Here is a 22,941-nt window from a genome sequence, read left to right as displayed (position 1 = left end):
TGTTACTATTTTTCTGCTTGTTGAGTTGTTTCTTTAATCTTGTTTTGTTTATCTTCGCGCTTTCTTCCGAGTTTCTGTGAATGAATAACATATTAGGTTACTTTTTTTCTGATTTTCAAAGGCTGCTGTTCTTCTCTATATGACATTCAGAAGGTTGTTTAAAGTAAATCCTACATATATGTTTTGTTAGGATTTAAGTGGAGTTCCAATGGCCAAATAGTATTGCTCTGTTTTTCGGATTAGATTGTTTTTGCCTAAAGAACCATCTTTTGATGCTCAAATGTCTTGTAAGATATATGAGGATGTAGAAATATCATCAAATAATTATTTGGGTTGGTTTTTCATCCTCTTGTTACTTTTATTCATTGAACTTTATAGAAAAGTTTGTTATTGCTTCATGCTTACCATTATTTTTAAGTTGCACATTTTCTAGGAAAGTTCTTTCAACAACTACACGTTTTTTCTTACTATATATGTATGTATGTATGTATGTGTGTGTAATTATGTATATTTAGTTGTGTTGGTTTTTGCATCTTCTTGTTACTCTTTTTTTTTGGACTGAATCTTGTTAAATTTATTCTTTGGGCTTTATTAGAAAAATTGGTTATTGCTTCTTGGTTGAAGGGTGAGGAAGGAGTTGTTAACCAGAATCAATTCGCTCTTTATTGATGCAATGCTTACCATGCTTTTTATGGTGCACATTTTGTAGGAATTTTCTTTCCATTTGCAAAGGATCTTGTTATCAAGAATGGCTACTACACGTTTTTTCTTACTATATATATATATATATATATATATATATATATGCATGCTGTGATCCTGTGGATGACAATACATATTAAGAGATCGCATGTAAAAGATATGAGATTTGTGGGGGGACAGATTTGTCAATGAAAGCGACTATTAGATATCTCAAAACATGTGACATGTAGGGGACAAATAAAAAATATCAGAATATAAATTCCATGGTGGTGATGTTTAGTTTTACAAGAGAGAAATTAAGAGTGGCACTGATATATAAGAAAAAGAGATAAGAAAAAAAAAAAAAGGTGCAAGGACCCAACTCAATGCAATATGAGGCCTTAAATGAAAGTCAAAAAAATCCAAGTTGTGACCTTTAATATTTAATTTATGCCAAAAAAATCCAAGTTGTGGCCTTTAATATTTAATTTATTACTATAGATCACATTAATAATATATATATATATATATATCATTATTCTATTATTTTAAGATGTAAAATTACTAATTTAATTTTTGTATCAAGTATTTATAATATATATATTTTTTCAATAGATTATATAGTTACTCCATTTATTCTCTCTCTCTGGCTGGGACTCCTAAAAAATGTAACATAGTTGCTCACTTGGTAAGCAAAAAGGCTTTTGAAACCTGTTGTGGTGATTTGGAGTGAAACATTTGGCTTCCGTCGTTGTTAAATGCTCTTCTTTCAAACATATATATATAGTCTTCTCTTTAGTGAAAATATTATATATATATATATAGCTACTCCATTTATTATCTCTTTCTCCCATCCACATTCCATTTTTATAATACATATTAGTAAATAAAAAATCTTGCAAATAAAACAAACACTTTTTAAAATTAGTGAAAAAAAAAAAAAAAAAAAGAAAAAAAAAAAAGGAGGAAAGAGGAAAAGGTAGGGAAAGAAATAGGACCACATGTGTTTCTTTAACGAGATTGCAAAGAATAAAATATACTACTATTATTACTAAAAACGATAACTTTGAATGACCCAAAAAAGAATGACAGAATCTTACAAGAAACCGTGTCAAATGCGCGTGGAAAGAATAGGATTCAATTTTCTTTATTTGTTTATTAAACAGACATCTTTTTCCTTTGTATAAACACATACATTACACATAAATCAAACATCATGTGTTCACATGTACATAGACTCGTAGGTGGTGTACCTATCTTTGATTTGTCACGCTTAGGAAAAGTGTAGTTAAATGCTGAAATTCGTGACCAATTGACACAGACCACAAGTTCATATATATATATATATATATGCTCTTCTTCATTTTCAAAACTTGTTTGTTTTGCATGCCATGTGCTATTGATTGTCTTCATCTTCAAAACTTGTTTGTTTGGCATGTGCTATTGATCGTCTTAGTACACATGTGCCACAGTCGGATCATGTGGTGATCACTTCAATGTGCATGCTTTATCAACTCATACAAACTTGTGAATACATCATTATGAAAATTGATTGAAATATTAATCTGAGGGAGCATTTGTAACTCTAAAAATAGTTTTTTATTTTTAAAAAATTATATAAAAAAATTTTGTTTGGTTTAATTTTTTAAAAATTATTTTATGAAAATTCAGTTATAAAAAAGACCTATTTTCATATAACTGTCTTTTATTATTTTCTGAAAATTATTTTCTGTTCTGTAAATTGTTAAAAACTGTTTTTAAAATTACAAACCAAGCATTTCCTTACTCTTGGCATTTCAAATATTTTTAAATGCAAATAATTTTTTAAAAGAGTATGTGAATATCAATTAAGAAATAAAAAAAATAAACTAATTGACATATAGATAGGTTTTTGTTACCCAACTATCTCACACTGAATCCAAAAGTAGTTAATTGTGCTGTCTTGTGACCAAGCCTAATTCGAATTCAGTTTATAAGTGGGTATTAGTAGCCTAGTAAATGAGGCAAGGTTCAGCCACTGATCACTTTAAATTAGGAATTATTTTGTTTCTCTTTTTAAATTACTTGCAACTTTTATATAATTATGTAATTGATTTACTAATATTTGGGTTTTCTAATGGGAATGAGCTTGTGACATTGTATCATTGTGGCCCATGGATTTGTGACAATCGGTGGACCCGCATGTGGGTTCTAACTTAATTTTAGAGCTGTACTCAGGTAACATGAAGTCCACATGTCCAAGAAAATGTCAACAAGTAATTGCTGGGAAAGAGAGAAACTACTTTAACAAAAATCTAAAGTCAACACGGTTTCTCTCAGAAAATTCATAACCTAATTGACTTTAAATCTCCATATAATAAGCCAATATTCCAGCACAGTTGATGGGGACATGGGAGGTTCATTCCTTAGCACCTGTCTAGTATAAGCCACCTCTAAACAACTCAAAATATCATTTCAATGTATAAGCTAGAGGTTTTACATCAAATTAGCTTTAATCTAGACTAATTTTGTATTTACAGGAATATTGTAACCATGTTACACAGAAAAACAAAAAGCCCAAAAAAAGATTTAAGAGTGGCCAATATCAGAACCCTGCTTACAAGCAAAAAAAATCACTCAGAGAAAACCACTACCCTTTAAGGGAACTTGAGCTCTCAGTTCACTGGAGAAAAAACACATACTAGTTTTGTTCTACCTAGCCAGTTACAAGTATTAGATATGCTCTTCCAATGTTAGTAAAATGTGTATCAATCTACTAATCTACAATTCCCCATTTCCCTCGTACATGTTAACTTCTGTAACTGCAGGACCACCTTCGTTTTCCTTTTCGTTTCTCTTCTCCCGGATGTCAAACTTCCTTAGGTGACAGTGTCTCCATAAATGCCCCCTCTTCCCACAAGCGTGGCAGATTATGGCCTTGTCATTCTTCTCTGTCTCACACTGCATCCCTGGTCTCTTCATTTCACTTCTTTGACGTCCAAGCTTATTTTCTAGCTTTGAGTCTGCCCCATGAGCCCTCGTAACATGCTCCATTTTCTTGTCTTCATTGCGAGACTCTTCTTCAGTTCTCAGACGATGCATCAACATATTGAGAGAGAGGAAATCCTCGTGCATCAGCTTAGTGCGACACTCCTTCCAAGATGGGGGAAGCTTGGAAATGATGACACTAATGTGAAAGTTCTCATCAATCCACATTCCAGAGGCATTAATAGAATGGACAATGTTATGAAGCTCCTGAACTTGCTCAAGAATGGAGATCCCATCAACAATTTGAAACTGGATATATTTGTTCACTTGTGATCTCTTTGTTCCAAAATCATCGTCATAAACTAATTCGAGTTCTTCCCAAAGCTCTTTAGCACTGTATGTTTTCTTTGAGTATTGATAAAAAAGATGATCGGAAAGAGAGCTCAAGATGTGGCGACAGCAAATGTAGTTATCATCTACCCACTTTTGTGCAGCATCTTTCGCTTGAGAAATTTCTTCAGAACTTGCTTCCGGGCTCAAGGCAATAATTGGGCAAGGATCAGTGAGCACATAAGAAATATTCAATTGCTTTAGGAAAAATCCCATCTGGTGAGCCCAACAATAATAATTTTTCCCATCAAGACGGGTGGTCTCGATAGGAATGAGTCCTTGAGGAGCAAAAGCAGTCATTGAATTAGACATATTTGCTTCAACTTGTTTTCTCTCTTTAGGAGTGAGTACTTCAGGAGTAAAAGCAGTCATTGAACTGCACATATCTGCTTCGATTTGGTTTGTTTCAAGCAGGATTCCTTGAGGAGCAACTGCAGTCTCCGGATTAGAGGCATCTGCCTCAATTTGTTTTCCAACTGCTTCAGATCTACAATGCATTAATTTGTAAATCCAAGTCAGTCTATCATTGAAAAATATGCATTTCAGCGACATATATTATATAGGAAGACAAGAGGAGTGGCATCATCTAGCTATAGCAAATGTCAAAACATAATTCCGGTTTGCTCAAATAATTACTTAATTCGAGACAGCACCCTTGAAGTCCTCCAACACTCGTACTAATGGAATTTTTTAATCTAAAATAACCTTTTTCTAATGCCTGACAAAATCATATTTGAAAGAAGAAAACTCCTGCTAACTTCAAGTTCCAAGATGGATATCTCACCTTAGCCGTGATCCCATCTTCCCAATTGCTTCTTGTATTGCAGGAATACTCTTCTTAAAGGCCAACCATTGCTCAGTTGTCAAGCTAATTCCTGAGTGTAAAACAGAAGCAAACGTTATTAGCATCATCCGAACAGCTACGTAAAGCATGATGAAAAGGAAGAACACTGAATATGCCTAAGAGTAAATTGGTTGCAACTAAATATTGATCCTTGTATAACAAACATAACTGGTGCTATGCATACATTAGATGCAGGATCATCTGATGGAGGATCTTTGCCACTTGCATGTATAATTTTCATTTTTTTTGGAAGGGGCAGATCGTAGCCCTTCCACGGGTCCTCACACTTAAAGGATAATTATCTTTTGCCTATATGACATAACAGTGGAGCTGGATATCAAAGACAAAACTTGATCACACCATACAAATGGTATTTACCTATTCAGGCACTAAACTTCAAATTTATCCTCTTTTGGTATTCCTAGCGATAAAAGCTTAGCCATAGAATGAGTTTCACTCCATCCACCAAGATGCTGGCATGCCAGAAAAAGTAAAAGACCAATTTGTGTTGAGTAAAGCTATTAAGAGATCCCTCTTGTGACACCAACCATGAGCTTTCTATTTAACCATGGGATAGAAACGGTTTTTTGAGATCTGTGAAAAGTCAAATGAATCATTTAATACATCATTCAATTCAGTGGTTAAATATGAAGAGCTCGTGACTATTGTCATGAAGGGTCCTCTTGATAGCATTACTCTTTAGAAATTGAAGGAGTTAATGCCAAATTGGAGGTTTGGAGAGAAGCTTTAGAAGTAAAAGGGTTTAAGATATGTCGAAATAAAACTGACTATATGGAATGTAACTTTAGTAAATCTAAAAAGAGAGATGAGGATGTACTGAGGATTGAAAACCAAGAGGTACAAAAAGGTGAATATTTTCGTTATTTAGGATCAATTATTCATAATGAGGGAGAAATTGGAGATGACGTTATCCATAAAAACAAGACGGGATGGGTTACCATACTTTATGGTACCAAATGTTGGGCAGCTAGGAAACAACATTTGCATAAAGTGAATGAGGCAGAAATGTGAATGTCGAGATGGAGGTGCGATAAGACTAGACAGGATAGAATAGAAATGATTACATTCAGGAGATGGTTGGAGTAGCACCAATTGGAGATAAAATGAGAAAAAATCTGTTCTGATGGTTTGGACATGTGCAAAGAAAACTTTTTAGTGCGCGGTTTGGGAAACGTGACATAGTCCACATTGAGGGTAATATTAGGGGAAGAGGAAGACCAAAGTTAACGTGGATAGGGTTAGTAAAGAAAGATATGATGGCATGGGATTCAAGTAGCCGAATCCAAGTAATTGGAAAAAGGCTTGGGTACCCATATTGGAACATGGGTATGTGATATGAGTCCAGCACATCTGGTTGGACGTGCATCTATAATATTTCAAGTTCAATAAATAAATAATTGTACATAGAACTCTGTTCTTATATTCCTTTTGTTACATCACTATAAAAAGAGTAAAAATATCTATTAATCTAGAAAATATATCAAAGAATATGATTTTTTAGCAGTACTCCATGTCCTTGAAAAAGTTTAAAAATTTGATAAATCTGATACTTAGTCACACCCGGGCACCCAATATATGGCAGAGTCCATGTAACATGGCCTGGAATAAAAGAGTTTTTTCAAGTGAATTTAAAGCAGTAAAACCATGATGGACGAGATGATTAACATCATCTAAAGCAGGTTATAAAAGGTCTTAAAAGGTCTATTGCAAATATAAACCTGCAATAGGGAATGCTCTAAACGTTGGGTGTCATAGTTTGATGTTTGAGTTGCTGGTCCTGGTAGTAACTGCAATAGGTGGTATATTGACTTTCTCAGTTTCATGGTATAGGCTTGTTAATTTAGATAGGTTGTGTGTCCAGGGCCCTTTGCCTTCCTAATCCTTAGTCCTACCAAGTTCCAGGGTAGAGAGGTATACAACTCCTTATAACAGATTTTTCTTCATCGAATATTTGCTTATGTAACTATAGATAAAGAAATGTATCAAATGAAGTTTCTAGTCACCTACCATAAATAAATAAATAAAAAATGTTTAACGTCAAAACCCATGAATGCATAAGCAACGTAATAGTAGATATGAGACTTATCAGCCTCATGGTAGCATCCCTGATCCTGATAATCTAAGCAGTAGTCCACAAGAAAAGCTGTCCAAGAATCACATGGAACGTTGCCCTGTGAGAATAACAATACTGCAGTCCATTAGCTGGACACAGATCCAGTACGCTGGCTTCTAACTAGACAGTAGAAGAAACCTGAACATATTTTCCAAAAATCAACTACGAGATTTCTGGCTCAGGTTTCTTTCTCGATCTCAATTTTGAAGTGATTACTGATGTATAGTATCATAAAGCACACAAAAGCATTCTAGCAAGACATGGTTGAAAATAGAAGGCATAAAATACTATCAAGTGCATATTTAATGCTGTTAATAATCCATTTCAAACAGAAAACTGCATTAGACTAGCAAAGAAGATAAGCAATGGATTCATTTAACTTTTTGAGAGAGAAAAGAGAAAGAGTGCGAGTGGGTGAGTGATGTTAAGAGAGATATAATGTCACCTTTAGCAGTAGGAAACCGCTTTCCATGTTTTTGATAGTAATCCCTAATTGTCACATATTTTTTTCCTCTGAAATCATGAATTGCCACGTTCCTGTTGTCTGACAGCTGACACAAAACGAAAATTCTTTTGAGAACACCAACAACATAAAGCGTAAACTGATCTTATAATTTACAAACTCTAGCATTCAATTTTATGCCCTAAGAAGAACGGATACTTCTATGAGGTGTTGTGACACTTCATGGACACTCCTGGACACGTCTCCGACACTTCATGACTGTGTTCATAATTTAAAAATAATTTTTATTATTTCGAATACTTGGTCGACACATATTGGACACTTGGCCAACACATCTTGAACACGTGGTCAACACATTCCAAAAACTCGAATACATATCCCACGCTTTGTCTTATATAAAACAAACATATGGCGGTCTTAGAAATAACATTATGAATATATATATATATATATATATATATATATATATATATATATAACAAAGTGTCCAACTTCTTTTTCTATAAAAATTGACATTAAACACATGTCATGGTGTGTAATATGAACAAAACATTACTATAATGACAAGATAGAATAGTAATATCATATATAATATAATATATTCTTTTTTATATTCAAATAGTTTCACCTTCTAACTAACTTATGTGACCTTAAGATAGAAATAATAAAGTAATTGAAGTTCTATAATTGTCTTAATCAATAGATATATAAATGAAAACTTACATTTATATTAGCCGTGTCCATGTCTTTAACTTTTTAGAATTTGACGCGTCAGCTTATTCGTATCGTATCGTGTCCATGCTTCTTAGTTCATGCCCATCTTAATGTGAACTATATCATCCTCTCAAACTAAAAGAATAAGTAGGTTTAGCTATAGTATCTTCTCCCTCAGTCACTACATGCTGAATCTAGTCTTAAAAGTGCAAAAGCTTTTAGTTGCTATATACATTCAATACATCTAGATACATATACCTACATGCATACATATGTTTGTGTGTATTGCAAAGCCACATCAACTAATCCCGACATATGCAACAGGCACAGTTGGGAGTAGATTTTCGTTTTCCCAAGTTCTAAATATCCAAAACGACGAGAATCAAAATCTCACTCGCTTTCTACATTTAAGAAACAAAACAGAGCACTATTTCACGTTTTCATACTAATGTGAGTAACGTTTTGAACAGAAAATAAATGATAAAAATTAAGCTTAATCAGCACTTCTGTTGTAGTCACTTCTCCATATTTCACTAGCCATATACTAAAACTAGGGTTTAAAACAAGAAAGATACAGATAGGCATTATTATTATCAAGATTAAAACATTCAATCTAGAAAATTTTAAAACATTTAGACGAGGTAAAAAAAAATCCTAACTTTATAGACATTGCATTTCGAAGTACGGAATTAGAATCGGAGGAAAATTAGTTCAAAGATTGAAGTAATTTTCCTGCAATTTCATGCCATACAATACAAACATAGATTGAACCTCATATAAGTCTGGTAGAACAAAAATAAATAAATAAAATAAAATCGTTCATTTTCTTAAACCTTCCCAGGGATTTTAGCACTTCAACTCACTTTGTATATAACTTCGGCTCCACCATCGTTAACGTGTTTTGCATCAACATTCGACCTGGTCTCTTGTTCTTGTACAACTTCTTTGGTTTCTTCTTGGGCTTTGTCATCCAACGAAAGAAGAAAAGACTCGACGGCGCGTCTGACGAGTCGCTTGTGGTCCATGCCAGAGAGGTCGATGCCGACCCTCTCGGCGGCCATGGTTCGGACCTTGTACTCATTCACCTCTTCCAAGTCCACATCTTTTAAGATTTCGATCACTGTTTCTTCGATTTTTCTACTCTGGGTCTTTGGTTCCATATCTAGGGAAGAAACCCAAGAGCCAGACAGACTCAGATTGCCCCGTGAAGGACTCGATTTGGCACAATTAGAAGAGTACTGAAATTGAATCGGTGTCAGCTTAGAGAGAAAGATATATTTGACCCGGTTTCAACAGGGTTTATTAGATGCGGAGTTCGTGGAGTGGATATGGAAATTTGACCCGGTTTTAACCGGGTTTGTTGGATGCAGAGTTCATCCTGTGTCTCAAATCAGTCAAACCCAATTTGTTGAATCAGCATGACAACATTTAATTACCCAATTTATTGAATCAGGATTCTCTCCGGTGTTATTTTTGTCCATGCTTAATACAATAATTTAAAATTGTGAATCCAACAACTTTCTGTTAAAAAAAAAAAATCCAACAATTTAAGTTAACATTACAACAATTATATAATTGTGTTAAATATTTTATGGTGTTGTATTTTTGATATAAATATACTGTGTAACTTTGTAATAGTTTTTGTATGAACGTTAATACAAAAATAAAAAATGATTCTTACACCAATTTATGATAACGATTGTTAAATCTACTTAAAAAATGAAATTGACCATCCAGTTAATTGTATTATATATAAATAACTAATAAAAAACATTCTATTAAATAATTCACGACAACAAATATCACTAATTGTTTTAATCTAAAAGGTAAGGGTGTTATATTTTGTGAAGTTGTGTTGCATTGTGAGGTTGTGTTGCATTGGTACAAAGGATTTTCTAAACACGAGGATTCAGTATCCAATTTGTTAAGTCAAATGTGAAATTTGCAGTTAATTGTCATTTGTGTCCTTTAAATAAAATACACCTTATGCATCGTCTTCCAATTTAAAGAATGAATCATTCAATTTTTTATATTGTTAATCCAACTTTGAATATTACTAATTCTCTGACATTTTCTGAATTGTAAATAATCAATTAAGTACAAAATTGGCTCAGAACTCTAAATTTTCCCTTGACATAAAGAATTTATTAAGTCAACCTTGAAGGTCTTAATCATTCATAGCCATAGACAATATATTTGGATTTACTTACCCAAAAAAAAAAAAACAATATATTTGGATATTTTCAATAATATATATACACACCATAGGAGAAAGACCATGCAAATGACATTTCTTTGAAGTAGAAGTATGTTTAGAACAATCACACTTGGCATGTGCCACCAACTTACAATCTGCTTGTGAAACCTATTTCAATATTACTGATTAGCTTCATGGATCCATAATTCACCAACACTGCATGTCAAGATCATGATATAGCTAATAATTCTTTATTCTCTACTTAACCCTTTATTAAGAGCCCTCACATATATGTATAAATTATGATATCTGACACATCTGAAATCGCCAAATATACAGGAGTTCCTTTATTCAATCCTTTCCCTTCTTCAAATATCTTGTTCCACGCATCTTCTCTTTGTTTTTGGGCCTTCTCAATTTTATGTAACTCCCAAAAAAGTCATAATCTTCCCCTCTAGGTGAGCAACTAGTATAGTTTGGGCGGGCCCAACCTCAAATGGGGCTTTGCAAAGGAGGACATATATGATTGTCATTGTTGGTGATGATGGATTTAATCACATTTGCTTCAATCCTTCTATTTGTAGCTCTCGTTGCATGGCTCATGAGAGTGTCCAACTACAAAGCTAAGAGGCTCCCTCCCGGCCCACCAAGATGGCCCATTGTTGGTAACCTTCTCCAGCTGAGCCAACTGCCTCACAGGGACCTAGCTTCATTTTGTGAAAAATATGGGCCCTTAGTCTACCTCCGGCTAGGCAGCGTTGACGCCATCACAACCAATGATCCGGACATCATACGTGAAATACTTGTCCGGCAAGATGACATCTTCGCATCCCGGCCACGGACACTCGCCGCCATCCATCTCGCCTACGGCTGTGGCGATGTGGCCTTGGCTCCGCTAGGCCCACATTGGAAGCGAATGAGGAGGATTTGCATGGAGCAGCTACTAACAACAAAGAGGCTTGAGTCATTTGCAACACACCGGGCCGATGAGGCCCAACATCTTGTTCAAGATGTTTGGACCCGGGCCCAAACTGGAGGGGCTGTGAACTTGAGGGAGGTGTTGGGTACTTTTTCAATGAACAATGTTACTAGGATGTTACTAGGGAAGCAGTTTTTTGGGGCCCGGTCAGCAGGCCCACAAGAAGCCATGGAGTTCATGCACATAACCCATGAGTTGTTTTGGCTTCTAGGCTTGATTTATTTAGGTGATTATCTTCCATTTTGGAGGTGGGTGGACCCTTATGGTTGTGAGAAGAAAATGAGGGAGGTAGAGAAGAGAGTTGATGATTTTCACATGAAGATCATTGAGGAACACAGAAAGAAGGAATTTGGAGGAGAGGAAGATGATGGTGAGATGGACTTTGTTGATGTTTTGTTGTCTCTGCCAGGTGAAGATGGAAAAGATCACATGGATGATGTAGAGATCAAAGCCCTAATTCAGGTCTCTCTCTTTTTATCCTGACAATCAAAATTTATTACACGACCTTTAATAAAATATGAATATCTTATATCTCACGTCGCTGTGAGCCCACCACAACTGTTGTGGTGGTACCTATGTGAGAAATTAGACTAATCATATTCATTGCTTAACATTCAAAAATATTAATACATATTTTTTCCTAAATATATTAATAAATGAGATCACCTCCCAAGTTAAATGAAGTGATTATGAATAATTTATATGGTGTCCTGTATGATGAAATGGCACTTCAGGATATGATAGCCGCGGCTACAGATACTTCCGCTGTGACCAACGAATGGGCAATGGCAGAGGTAATCAAGAATCCACGCGTCCTTCGCAAGATCCAAAAAGAGCTTGATTCGGTGGTGGGACCCAGTCGAATGGTCTCCGAATCAGACCTGGTCCACCTTAATTACCTACGCTGCGTCGTACGAGAAACCTTCCGCATGCACCCGGCTGGACCCTTTCTCATCCCACACGAATCAACACGTGCCACGAATGTCAACGGCTACCACATCCCCGCCAAGACACGTGTCTTCATCAACACTCACGGCCTCGGCCGGAACACCGCGATATGGGACGACATCGACGAGTTCCGGCCGGAGAGGCACTTGCCGGCTGACGGGAGCCGAGTCGAGATAAGCCACGGAGCCGACTTCAAGATAGTACCATTTAGTGCGGGTAAGAGGAAGTGTCCCGGCGCGCCACTGGGAGTGGTGCTTGTGCTGATGGCTTTGGCTCGGCTCTTTCATAGCTTTGACTGGACCCCACCTGATGGGTTAAGACCTGAAGATATAGATATAAGTGAGGTTTATGGTATGACAATGCCGAAGGCTAAACCCTTGATGGCCATAGCTAAGCCACGATTGCCTACCCAAATGTACCAATGACAAAATATACCTTGTGCACAATGCTATTTCCTAATGTTGAAGATTCTTAGTAAACAAATAGATTGTAGTACAATTCTGCACAAGCTGAATAATACATTTTTCAATGTAAGCATTGTCCTGTTTTACTAGTATTCTCTCTGATTATGGTAACCTGAATGAATGTTACTTGTTTGTAGATATGCGCGAAAGAGATCTGGTTTTCATATGTTTGGTTTCATGCACTTATTTTCTTCTTACATTTGAATTCATTATTTATTTATTTATTATTATTTCAAATAGAATTCAAGCTCCAACCATCATGTTTCTTCGTCGCATTGCAGTGGCATTACCTCTATCAAGAAGGTTCTTCAGCAGTAATAGTAGTAATGAGCTTGCAAGCGCTATTGCAGAGTTCAATGAGGTATAATACAGTATTTTGTTCCGCTTAAGCTCTATGTTACAGTATTTCGATATGGTATTGCCTATTGGAGCTTTTTGAACAATGCCTAATATGATAATAATACCAACGTTATATATCACTAATGGATAGGGTTCATGTGGTTTCGTTGTCAATGTTTTGCACTGTTAGAATGACACTTGAATTTAGATTAGGAAGTGATGGCCGCTCCCCTCTGTTGCATTTGTCCGTATCACGTTGCATTGCATCATGGAAAGGAAGGGTGCTGCCATTCTGGCACATTTAATTTAAGGTTAGATTAGAACAGTTTTCATGGGTTTATGTGGTTCAGAAATTTTGGTGATGAGATTAGGATCCTCTCCGCTAATCACTAATTTCTGCTTGTGCATCCAATGGATAACAGTCAATCTTTGATTTGTACTAGTGAGTCAGTGACGTGCCATAATGCTGTCCACTCAAGGCAGTGGGCACCAGCAAAAAATCAGTGGGGGCAATGTGATGAAATATAGATACTAATGCCAGAAGGCCCTAAAGAGTATGGGACAATTTAAGAAGCAAAAGAATAAGTTAGTATGTTCAAGCATTTATTTTCCCCACTAAATGCTCGAATTATTAATATTTAGAACCACAGCACTTTGGAATAAAAATGCTTTATTATTATTAAATCTCATGTTAAGAATAATGTATGTCTCTGTCACACTTTTGATGTGAAGAAATGGTTGCCTCTTGCTACAACCTCATCCGAAAATAAATGCTTTAATCATTAATTAGAATTTAGAACCACAGCACTGTGGAACAAAAATGCTTCAATTATTATTAAATCTCAAGTCAAGAATAATTTATGTCTCTGTTTCTCTTTTGATGTGAAGAAATAGTTGCCTCTTGCTACATGCTCATCCTATGATCTATATGCTCATCTTGGTTTCCAGCTAATGGAATTTGTGCTTGGTGAACCTCCTTCAACGAGTCATGCTTATTCCATTTAAAACCAATTTATGGCTCAAGATTCACAGTTTTTATCTCCGAACGTAGTGGAAAAAGAAATTGGTTTGACCCACAGTCGTAGCAAGGGTGAAGCCCAAATGGTAGATGTCTCTCCCAAAGAAATTACTCAGAGAGTCGCTATTGCTAGTTGCAAAGTTATTCTATATAGGAAGGTCTTTGATTTGTTTTCAGCCAACCAAATAGCCAAGGGCAATGTCCTTGGTGTGTCAAAAATTGCAGGAATAAGCGAGGCAAAGCAGCAAGAAACCTCATCCCGCTATGCCATAACATCAGTTTGACTCATGTTTGTGTTGATCTAGCACTGAATCCTAATGATTTTTGTGTTGAAATAAAAAGGAAAGCTGCTTCAACAGGGAAAACAGGGGTCAAGATGGAAGCAATGACAGCAGTGACTGTTGGAGGCCTAACAGTATATGATATGTGCAAGGCTATTTCAAAGGAGATTCAGATTACGGATGTACAACTGGAGTGCAAAACTGGTGGAAAGAGTGGAAACTGATCTAGGGAGAAATGATGGTTTCCATGGAAAAACTACTGCTTTATTCAGTTAAATGGAGTGCAGGTTAGTGCTTCATGCTCATTTACAAAACACATCAGAATGAAAGCGTTCTATTTTTTTGTTCTCTGCATTTGAAGCCACAATACGAATTGATGCATGAAAATGAAAAGAACCAGAGTTACCCAGTTATAAAATCTTCCTGTATCTCATGAAATCCTAACTCTAAAATTACAGATGTAAGAATATGTGTGGCTTCACTTATTGTTGCTTGCTTTTAATCTTTTTAAGTAGTTGATTCCTTCAAATGTAATGACATCATGTGCTTGGCATCACTTATTCCTATTAAGTATGTTTGGTTTGAACTTTGTTTTCCAGTCAGAAGTTAGGGCTTATGAGCAGTACAAAATTTTATGAATAACCAACCACTCCAAACCTTTTCAGGTTAGTTGATGGTCTGTATGACAAACCAGCTCAACAATGCCTGATACCTGTAAACTCTTTTTAACTAATTATATCTTAGTACCTTTTATGGTAAATGTCATTCATGTATGAATAATTCGGGCTATTGATGGTCTGTCTAACAAACCAGCTCAACAATGCCTGACACCTATAAATTATTTTTAGCTCAATATATCTTAACATCTTTTATCGTATATTACATTCATGCATTTATGATTATGTGATGAGATTGATACCATCAAAAGATTTCTACTTGCTGGCAGCTCCCATTTGATAAAGCAAAATTTGATTTTCTTTGTTTCGTCAAAGAAAGGGAAAGTGTTACCAATAACAAATGTATTTAAATATATATATACTGAAGGATTTCTTATCTTCTGAAGAATAAAGTCCTAATTTGGTGGTCTCAAATCTGGAAATATTATGAGTACATTTCTGGTTTCTTTTTTTTTTTTTTGCTTACACATTAAGGCTTTTTTTCTAGTTGAAGGTTCATCTTTATTTTTCCTTTTGCTTTTGTTAAATGCTTGCCCAGTTGCCCCACACTGTTTTTGAAATAAGCTTCAATTATTAGGGGTAGAATATAGTGTTATTGTGAAGTCCACTCACATGGTTTCATTTCACTTGATCACTATCCTCCTTTTAAGACTCTCTTCTATTTCACATATATGCTGTTGTACCTAGCACTTTGATTTATTTTCTACTTCAGTTTTCACTCTTTTTTTTTTGTCTACTCTTTTAAGTGTCTGAAATGATGTTCCATCATCTTACCACTGTTTCTCTCCACCCAGAGTTGCAACTCAACCTCTATTTCACTTGGGGGTAAAATGAGCATTTGTTCCTGCCACTCCGTGATCTCTCTATGTGCGTATGTGTTTCTGTTAGTGAATTGTGTATTGACTAGTGCTACTCTGACCGAGGATTTCAACCGAAATTCCTCACCTAACGCTGTTTATTGGCGAGATATAAGGAAGTATGGGTCTCACTTCTTTATATTTTGCATATCCAACCAATCAATAATCTTCGGCTAAACATTTAGGTTAGAGTAAATATCACTAGGATCTAATAAGAATATATTTGGTAAATCCATATTGGTTTAAAAAACAGACCTTAATTACTCTCCCAATTTCTGTTTAGGGCTCAGAGAGGAAATATCACTAGGATTTAATAAGTATATATTTATATATATAACAGACATTTGGCTGAACTTGGTAAAACTAGGTTTTTGAACGGATGATGTTTTCTCTTACATTGCCTCATGAATTATAGTGTATGGATATGTATATGTTGGATATAGTGTTGTTAAAAGGAAATGCATGGTCCCGCAAGGAAATGAAATTGCAGAAATTAAGGCTTGTACCATTTACTGCAGAATGTAGCTATTGCTCATCAGGCGCAATAACGCTGCACCAAACGAGTCCTTAGGGCAGCCTACCAACATAGCCCTAGTAGCATTCATGCTCAGTATCAAATATCAATAGAACAAGACTAACAATCCTAACCATTTATATGACTAGTTGGAATCAGGTGGAAAATGTACATGAACCTTGTGCAAATGAAAATATATATATATAAACAAGAAAAGTAGTTTCAATAACACAAATATACGTCCATATATGCACACATATAGTTAAATGAGCTTATAAGAATAAGGAGCGTGAGAAAAAAAAACTCACCGCAAAGAGGTTAAAAAACATGGAGGGGATGAAGTTTTTCACAAGAGTCTTGAAGTGGGTTTTGACTTGAAAATGGACATTTGGAGATGAGTGTTTTAGAGGTTGATAATGTGGGTTTTGGAGTCGAAGGTAGAGTAAATAATTACCACTTCTTTTTTAATTTTCTGAAAACAATTTTTTTTTTATATATATAATTAAGTTGTTATAAAACAGTAAAACAACTAAGCACAGTTTGAAACTAAACATGGTTTTTGTACAAATTTCTTAGGCACTTATAATTTCACGTGAGATTTGCATAGTTTTCAAGTCAAACAATGACATTTCAGGTTTGAAAGTTGTGATCATAATAATAAAGTATTTCTGTGATGAACTGAACTTCTGTTAACATACACAAGCACTTTACTTGTTTTTGAAACAATAATATATATAAATAAATAATAATAATACGGTTCAGTGCACGATTGAATTATTTTAGACTTGAAATATAAAATTCGATGGAAACTATATGTCAAATCAGAGATACCTAGAAACATACTTCAAATTCATATTCAAATGTGTCTAATTACCACTACGTACTACTAGGAAAGTTTAGGTAAACATAAAGCCGTAAAGTTAATGGCACAAAACTCTCGTACCATCAAACATTTAAAACTGAACTTCATCCGAATAAACTCTTTGATCAACCTGAAAGTCAAATGTGACAGCCTATCCTTGTCTTCCAAAGTTAAAACCTCAATTGATCTTATTTATGCTTAAATTCAAAAATAAAAAAAATAATTATAACTAATGAAACATTCAAAGAGTACAAGGGTCATTTTTTGTAAAAATGACAGGTAACAGGTGTGATCGACTATATGATTATTAATTATTTGAAATTGAAAAGTGTGATGATTTATTTAAGTAACAATTTACGTAATATTATTATGACATTAACTTTTACTTACATAAATTAATTGAATTTCTTAAACTCTTTATTATTTCTTTCAATATAGTTATTTGAAATGAGATTTAATTAATGAAATTTGATGTGATGGAGTTTTTTTTTTTTTTTTTTTTTTTTGTGGGCATTTTGCCCTAAATATGTTTAAGTATGCTAACGAAATTGGGTTAAAGCCATAAATAAGATTAATTCCATAAAATTGAAAATGACAATGATGGCCCACTCTGGTATAATTGAAGTGATGGTGCAGCTGTTGCTGTTTTAGGTGATAAAGTTAAAGTATTAGTATACTTCTTACTTTAATATGGTACCACTACAGTACTACTACGTGCCTACCCTACCCTACAGCTGGTTACATCACTACTGATTTCTTGCTAAATGCTAACGAAGCCCAACTCCCAAGTAAGATATATCTTTTGGACCCCAAATAAAACAAAGATATATCTTTTGGACCCCAAATAAAACAAAATAAAAGTATAGGACTAAATATTCTCTCTAATACTAGTATAAAATAAAATCAGATATTTATATTTCACTTTTTTTTTCTTTTCTTTTTTTTTTTTCATTTTAACAATAAAAATTGTAGAGTAATTGATAAGAAATTCCAAAGATATAGTTGTCAATTTTATTTTTTGGTTAAAATGGCAGGTGGAATGAACCCATAATTTATATTTTAATAATTTTTCATCCTTTAATATAGTGGATAAATTAAGTGTGGTTTTCACATTAATTAAAAGAACAAATATCCCTTCGAGTAAGGGTCTAAATAGTATTGTTTTTTCTCCTTCATTTATTAAAAAATTAAGGATTTTCTCTTACAAAAATGGAGAAAACTCTTTTCTTTTTCTTATTTTTCTTAACCTTTTTATATTTAGGTCTCGTTTGGATGGGAGGATTTGGGAGATAGGAATAGGTAAAGAAAAGAAAGGATAAGGAATGGTGTTTTTGGACGGGAGGATTTGATGAGAAAATAAAGGAATAGGAAGGTCTTCCAAATCTCTGTATTGTGTTCATCCAAAAATGAGGATATTACCAATATTGAAAATAAGTATTGGGAGAAAACTACCTCAAGTATGCAATTTTTCAAATATTTCCAAGCAATCTCCTCAAAATATCAATATCAAGTAAGCAAATATAGTCCTCCACACATCAAGAAAATAATCATGCAAATTAAAACAACTCTATAATCCTTTTTAAGTGGACCGGCATCAAATGTGTTGCTATCTAAGCCAACTAAAGAATTAATCACATCCTTACCCTCAAACTAGCACACAAATCTAGTACCGATCATCAAGACAAAAAGTGGACCTTTTATTAAAACTTTATTGTTCTAGGATGGAAATATTGTGCAATGTGTTGATCTATTAAGCTTTCTAACGATTCATGAGGTCGAGCGTTAGGTCAATGACTCCCAAACCAGACGGCTTTAGGGCATTAGGCGTTTAAACACCCCTACGGACTCACAAGCTCAAATCAACTAGGTTACAAATCAAGACAACCTCCATCTAATCATTTCTCACTTCTCACCTTTTTGGAGACATGTGGGACACGTATTGTTTGTCTAAAAAATTATTAACTTGCTTTTTTAAGTTTTGAATATTGAAATTTTAAACTCAAAACACATATATAGAAAGATGTGAAATATATTATTAAAAAATAAAAGTGTACTTTTATTTGGGACAAATAAAAAAGAAAAGTATGACACTTATTTTAGAACGAAAAAAGTAGCATTTTTTTTTTAATCTATCCAAACTAATTTATTGTAATTCTCTTCTCTTTTTTTTTTCTTTTTTTTTTTTTTTCTTTTATCTCTCAAGGAGTAAGTAAATAAGTAATATTGCCATTTTCTTTCACTCCTGCCCTAAGCAAGTCTTAATAAATGATCTGTTCTACTTTAAACAAGTCCTGATAATATTTTTTTCCTTTTTCTTTTTATTATATTGTCGTGATAAATACTTACTCCGTCTTATAATAGTTGTTCATTTTTTTTTTTTTATTGTCCCAAAATATTTGTCCACTTACTAAATTTAAATAATATATTTTACATCTTTTTATAAAATATTTTTAAAATTTTAAAAAAATTCAAACTTGATTATATATATATATATTTAAATTTAAAAAGATAATTTTATAATTTTTTTTAAAAATAATACAATAATTATATGCCTCCTAAAAAGGTTTTACTCTCCGTGAAAGACATAGAGGGAGTAATTCGTACATTTATTTGTCAACATTCCTCATTAATGAGTCGAAAAAACATGAATTCGCGGTTGTAATTTCCAACAAACATTAAGTGAACGGATGTACCCGTAAAATCAGATTAATTTCTCAACCAGATAACTCCAACAGAACAGAACGCCTTTAACACACACTTGACTCTCTCTCTCCATTATTTATACTCCCAATGCGCTCTCTCTGCACACTCACTCTCTTCTCTCTCTTCTTCTTTCTGTAAGATGGTAGGAAAAGCCATGGTCATTGTCTTTTCCTTCTTCCTCCTTTCTCTCTCTACCTCTTTTGCCAAACCACCGCTTCAATACCAAACCCTCATTTTACACTCTCTTCCGCAACCACAGGCCCTCACATGGACCGAACAATCCGAAACCCTAACCGTACCAGAAGAAGCCACCCAAGCGGACTCAAAAACCACCTTTTCCGTCCAATTACACCACCGAGACGCTCTGTCCCTCAATGCCACTCCAGAGACTCTCTTCAACCTCAGACTCCAAAGAGACTCCTTCAGAGTCAAAACCCTAACCACCATCGCCGCCGTCAGCATAAACGCCACGGTACCCCGCAGCAGGGGTTTCAGCAGTTCCATTATCTCCGGATTGGCGCAGGGTAGCGGCGAGTACTTCACGCGCTTGGGCATTGGTACGCCGCCGAAGTACTCCTACATGGTGCTCGACACCGGAAGCGACGTCGTCTGGATCCAGTGCTCGCCGTGCCGGAAATGCTACACACAGACCGACCCGGTCTTCGATCCGAAAAAATCCAAGTCGTTCGTCGGAGTCTCATGCGGATCCCCACTGTGTCGCCGGCTAGATTCCCCTGGCTGCAATCAACGGAAGATGTGCCTCTACCAAGTCTCCTACGGCGACGGATCGTTCACCGTCGGCGAATTCTCCACCGAAACACTGACGTTTCGCCGGACCAGAGTGAAGAACGTCGCACTCGGTTGCGGTCACGACAACGAAGGATTGTTCGTCGGTGCCGCTGGTTTGTTGGGTCTCGGAAGAGGTAAACTCTCATTCCCGAGTCAGACCGGTCGCCGGTTCGGCCGGAAGTTCTCGTATTGTCTGGTGGACCGGTCGGCTTCGTCCAAACCGTCCGCAATCATGTTCGGGGAATCGGCCGTTTCGAGAACGGCGGTGTTCACTCCTCTACTCACTAACCCTAAACTCGACACTTTTTACTACATTGGACTCACTGGAATTAGCGTCGGAGGCGTCCGAGTTCCAGGCATTACGGCGTCGCTTTTCAAACTTGACCCAATCGGAAACGGTGGCGTCATAATTGACTCGGGAACGTCGGTGACTCGCTTGACCCGACCCGCTTATGTAAAGCTGCGTGACGCTTTCCGGGCCGGAGCTTCGGACTTGAAGCGGGCACCGGATTTCTCATTGTTCGACACATGCTTTGATTTGTCGGGGAAGACGGAGGTGAAGGTTCCCACAGTCGTGATGCATTTCGTCGGCGCGGACGTGTCGTTGCCGGCATCAAATTATTTGATCTCGGTGGACAGTAGTGGGAGCTTCTGCTTCGCATTTGCGGGTACGATGAGCGGGTTGTCGATAATTGGGAATATCCAACAGCAGGGGTTCCGGGTCGTTTATGATTTGGCGGGTTCGCGGATCGGGTTTGCACCCCGAGGTTGCGCGTGAGTGGCAGTGGGCAGTGAAGGGGCGTGGGCTGTTTGGGAGTAGGGAATACTTTTTCCCTCTTTTTTCTCAAACAAATCTTTGCTTTAGAAAAAGATAAGAGAAAAAAGGGCACTTCACGTGTTGTTTGTTGTATCAGTAATAGCATCTGCTAAATTATTGCTTTAAATACAGGGGTAACATTGTTCAACACAATTTTTTTTTTACTTTAGTTTAATCCTAACGTTTGGTAACTTGTATTGATTTGGATCTACCAGGAGAGTTTTTTTTAAAAAAATGGTATGGCTTTTTGATTTTGTTTTTTCGGAGCCGAATATTAGAATGAGAAAGTTGTGTTCTAATTTTAGTTTGGTTATGTGAACGGCGTAACCAAAAAATCAATTTTAGAAATGATAATGTTTAGTTATTCATTGCTGAGTAGTTTCACCTTACTCGGATCAACTACTTAATAAATGTGGGTTATTTTTTTTTATTAAAATTAATGTGGTAAATTATTATTGGAACACTGAGTAGGGTGAAGCGACTCATGAGTAACTAAGCATTATTGTTTCAGAAAATGCTGTTTTGGTTTAATAACTGACTTATTATTATTATTATTATTATTATTTCTTTTAACACTTTTGGTTTTAAATAAAAGAACAGGAGGATTTCATTGTTAAAACAGAAGAGTTTTTTTTTTTTTTTTAATGTTTGCAGTTATTTAGTTTAGTGTATCTAGATTTACCCCTCCCCTCCTCTAACATTACTTATGAAACTGTTTTCCTAGAAAGATTTGGTCAAGAGAAAAATCTAAGGCAGCATACTAAGTTATTAGCACGTCTAACTAATCACAATATTAAAAACTGTGAACAATTAATTTAGATAGTGTAGTATATAAATTACATATATATGGCTACGTGGCTGGCAATTTCATTTCAATCACATATATAATGAGAATATATATATATATATGTGTGTGTGTGTGTGTGTGATGGCGATTGGAGAGGTATGTGGGAAAAGTTTTAAGAAATGGGAAAGAATGGAGGGAGACACATGGCTGGGGTAGGGATTGACAAATTGAGAGTAGTGAGGGAAGAAGAAATGGAATGGGACAGTGCTGCCGCACATTTCGGTTGATGAGCATTTTGCACATGAAAGAGCGGGACACATGCACGCCGAACAAAGTACTCAAATTTACTTTGGTGTTGGGTGGCCCCCATTCCCAACATCCTCCTACTCCTCTGTCCACCCTCACGTTATTCATTATCTCAACCTTTTTTTCGGTGACACTTTAATACTTTTACCACCACCATCCTTTCATTAATTATAAATCACCAAAAACATAAATATAAATGCATATTACCTT

The 22,941-nt window shown here is 35.5% G+C and overlaps 3 protein-coding genes and 1 pseudogene across 3 annotated transcripts; 3 read left to right on the top strand and 1 right to left on the bottom strand.

The window, feature by feature from the left end:
• Window positions 1-3,154: 3,154 nt before the first annotated feature.
• On the bottom strand, window positions 3,155-9,448 carry LOC132276795 (uncharacterized). The gene is made up of 4 exons (XM_059778404.1): window positions 9,057-9,448; window positions 7,462-7,567; window positions 4,823-4,913; window positions 3,155-4,525 (listed from the first exon to the last, which is right to left on the bottom strand). Exons 1-4 carry the CDS (start codon window positions 9,351-9,353, stop codon window positions 3,442-3,444), a joined length of 1,578 nt encoding a protein of 525 aa, XP_059634387.1. The 5' UTR covers window positions 9,354-9,448; the 3' UTR covers window positions 3,155-3,441.
• A 1,480-nt stretch (window positions 9,449-10,928) lies between these two features.
• On the top strand, window positions 10,929-14,532 carry LOC132279726 (cytochrome P450 703A2). Its single transcript, XM_059781759.1, has 4 exons — window positions 10,929-11,831; window positions 12,104-12,847; window positions 13,063-13,142; window positions 14,498-14,532. Exons 1-2 carry the CDS (start codon window positions 10,932-10,934, stop codon window positions 12,740-12,742), a joined length of 1,539 nt encoding a protein of 512 aa, XP_059637742.1. The 5' UTR covers window positions 10,929-10,931; the 3' UTR covers window positions 12,743-12,847; window positions 13,063-13,142; window positions 14,498-14,532.
• LOC132276794 (cyclic pyranopterin monophosphate synthase, mitochondrial-like) lies at window positions 13,676-15,272 on the top strand (annotated as a pseudogene).
• Window positions 15,273-20,094: 4,822 nt separating this feature from the next.
• Window positions 20,095-21,892, top strand: LOC132276792 (aspartyl protease family protein 2-like). The gene has a single exon (XM_059778403.1). It carries the CDS (start codon window positions 20,172-20,174, stop codon window positions 21,597-21,599), a length of 1,428 nt encoding a protein of 475 aa, XP_059634386.1. The 5' UTR covers window positions 20,095-20,171; the 3' UTR covers window positions 21,600-21,892.
• Window positions 21,893-22,941: the final 1,049 nt, after the last annotated feature.

This window comes from Cornus florida, unplaced genomic scaffold (assembly GCF_030987335.1).
Source record: "Cornus florida cultivar Cherokee Brave unplaced genomic scaffold, ASM3098733v1 CherokeeBrave_3.0.0_Hap2_Chr10, whole genome shotgun sequence".
In the NCBI taxonomy this organism is placed as follows: domain Eukaryota; kingdom Viridiplantae; phylum Streptophyta; class Magnoliopsida; order Cornales; family Cornaceae; genus Cornus; species Cornus florida.
Note: the sequence above shows the minus strand (reverse complement) of the source record. Positions and strands in the feature narration are given on the sequence as shown.

Excerpts from the sequence above, each read along its gene's own strand:
- LOC132276795 (XM_059778404.1), bottom strand. The coding sequence starts at position 9,353 with ATGGAACCAAAGACCCAGAGTAGAAAAATCGAAGAAACAGTGATCGAA. Across the intron at positions 7,568-9,056 it reads GAGCCGAAGTTATATACAAA|CTGTCAGACAACAGGAACGT; the intron begins GTGAGTTGAAGT and ends GTTTTGTGTCAG. Across the intron at positions 4,914-7,461 it reads GCGGTTTCCTACTGCTAAAG|GAATTAGCTTGACAACTGAG; the intron begins GTGACATTATAT and ends TTTTACACTCAG.
- LOC132279726 (XM_059781759.1), top strand. The coding sequence starts at position 10,932 with ATGATGGATTTAATCACATTTGCTTCAATCCTTCTATTTGTAGCTCTC. Across the intron at positions 11,832-12,103 it reads AGATCAAAGCCCTAATTCAG|GATATGATAGCCGCGGCTAC; the intron begins GTCTCTCTCTTT and ends ATGGCACTTCAG.
- LOC132276792 (XM_059778403.1), top strand. The coding sequence starts at position 20,172 with ATGGTAGGAAAAGCCATGGTCATTGTCTTTTCCTTCTTCCTCCTTTCT.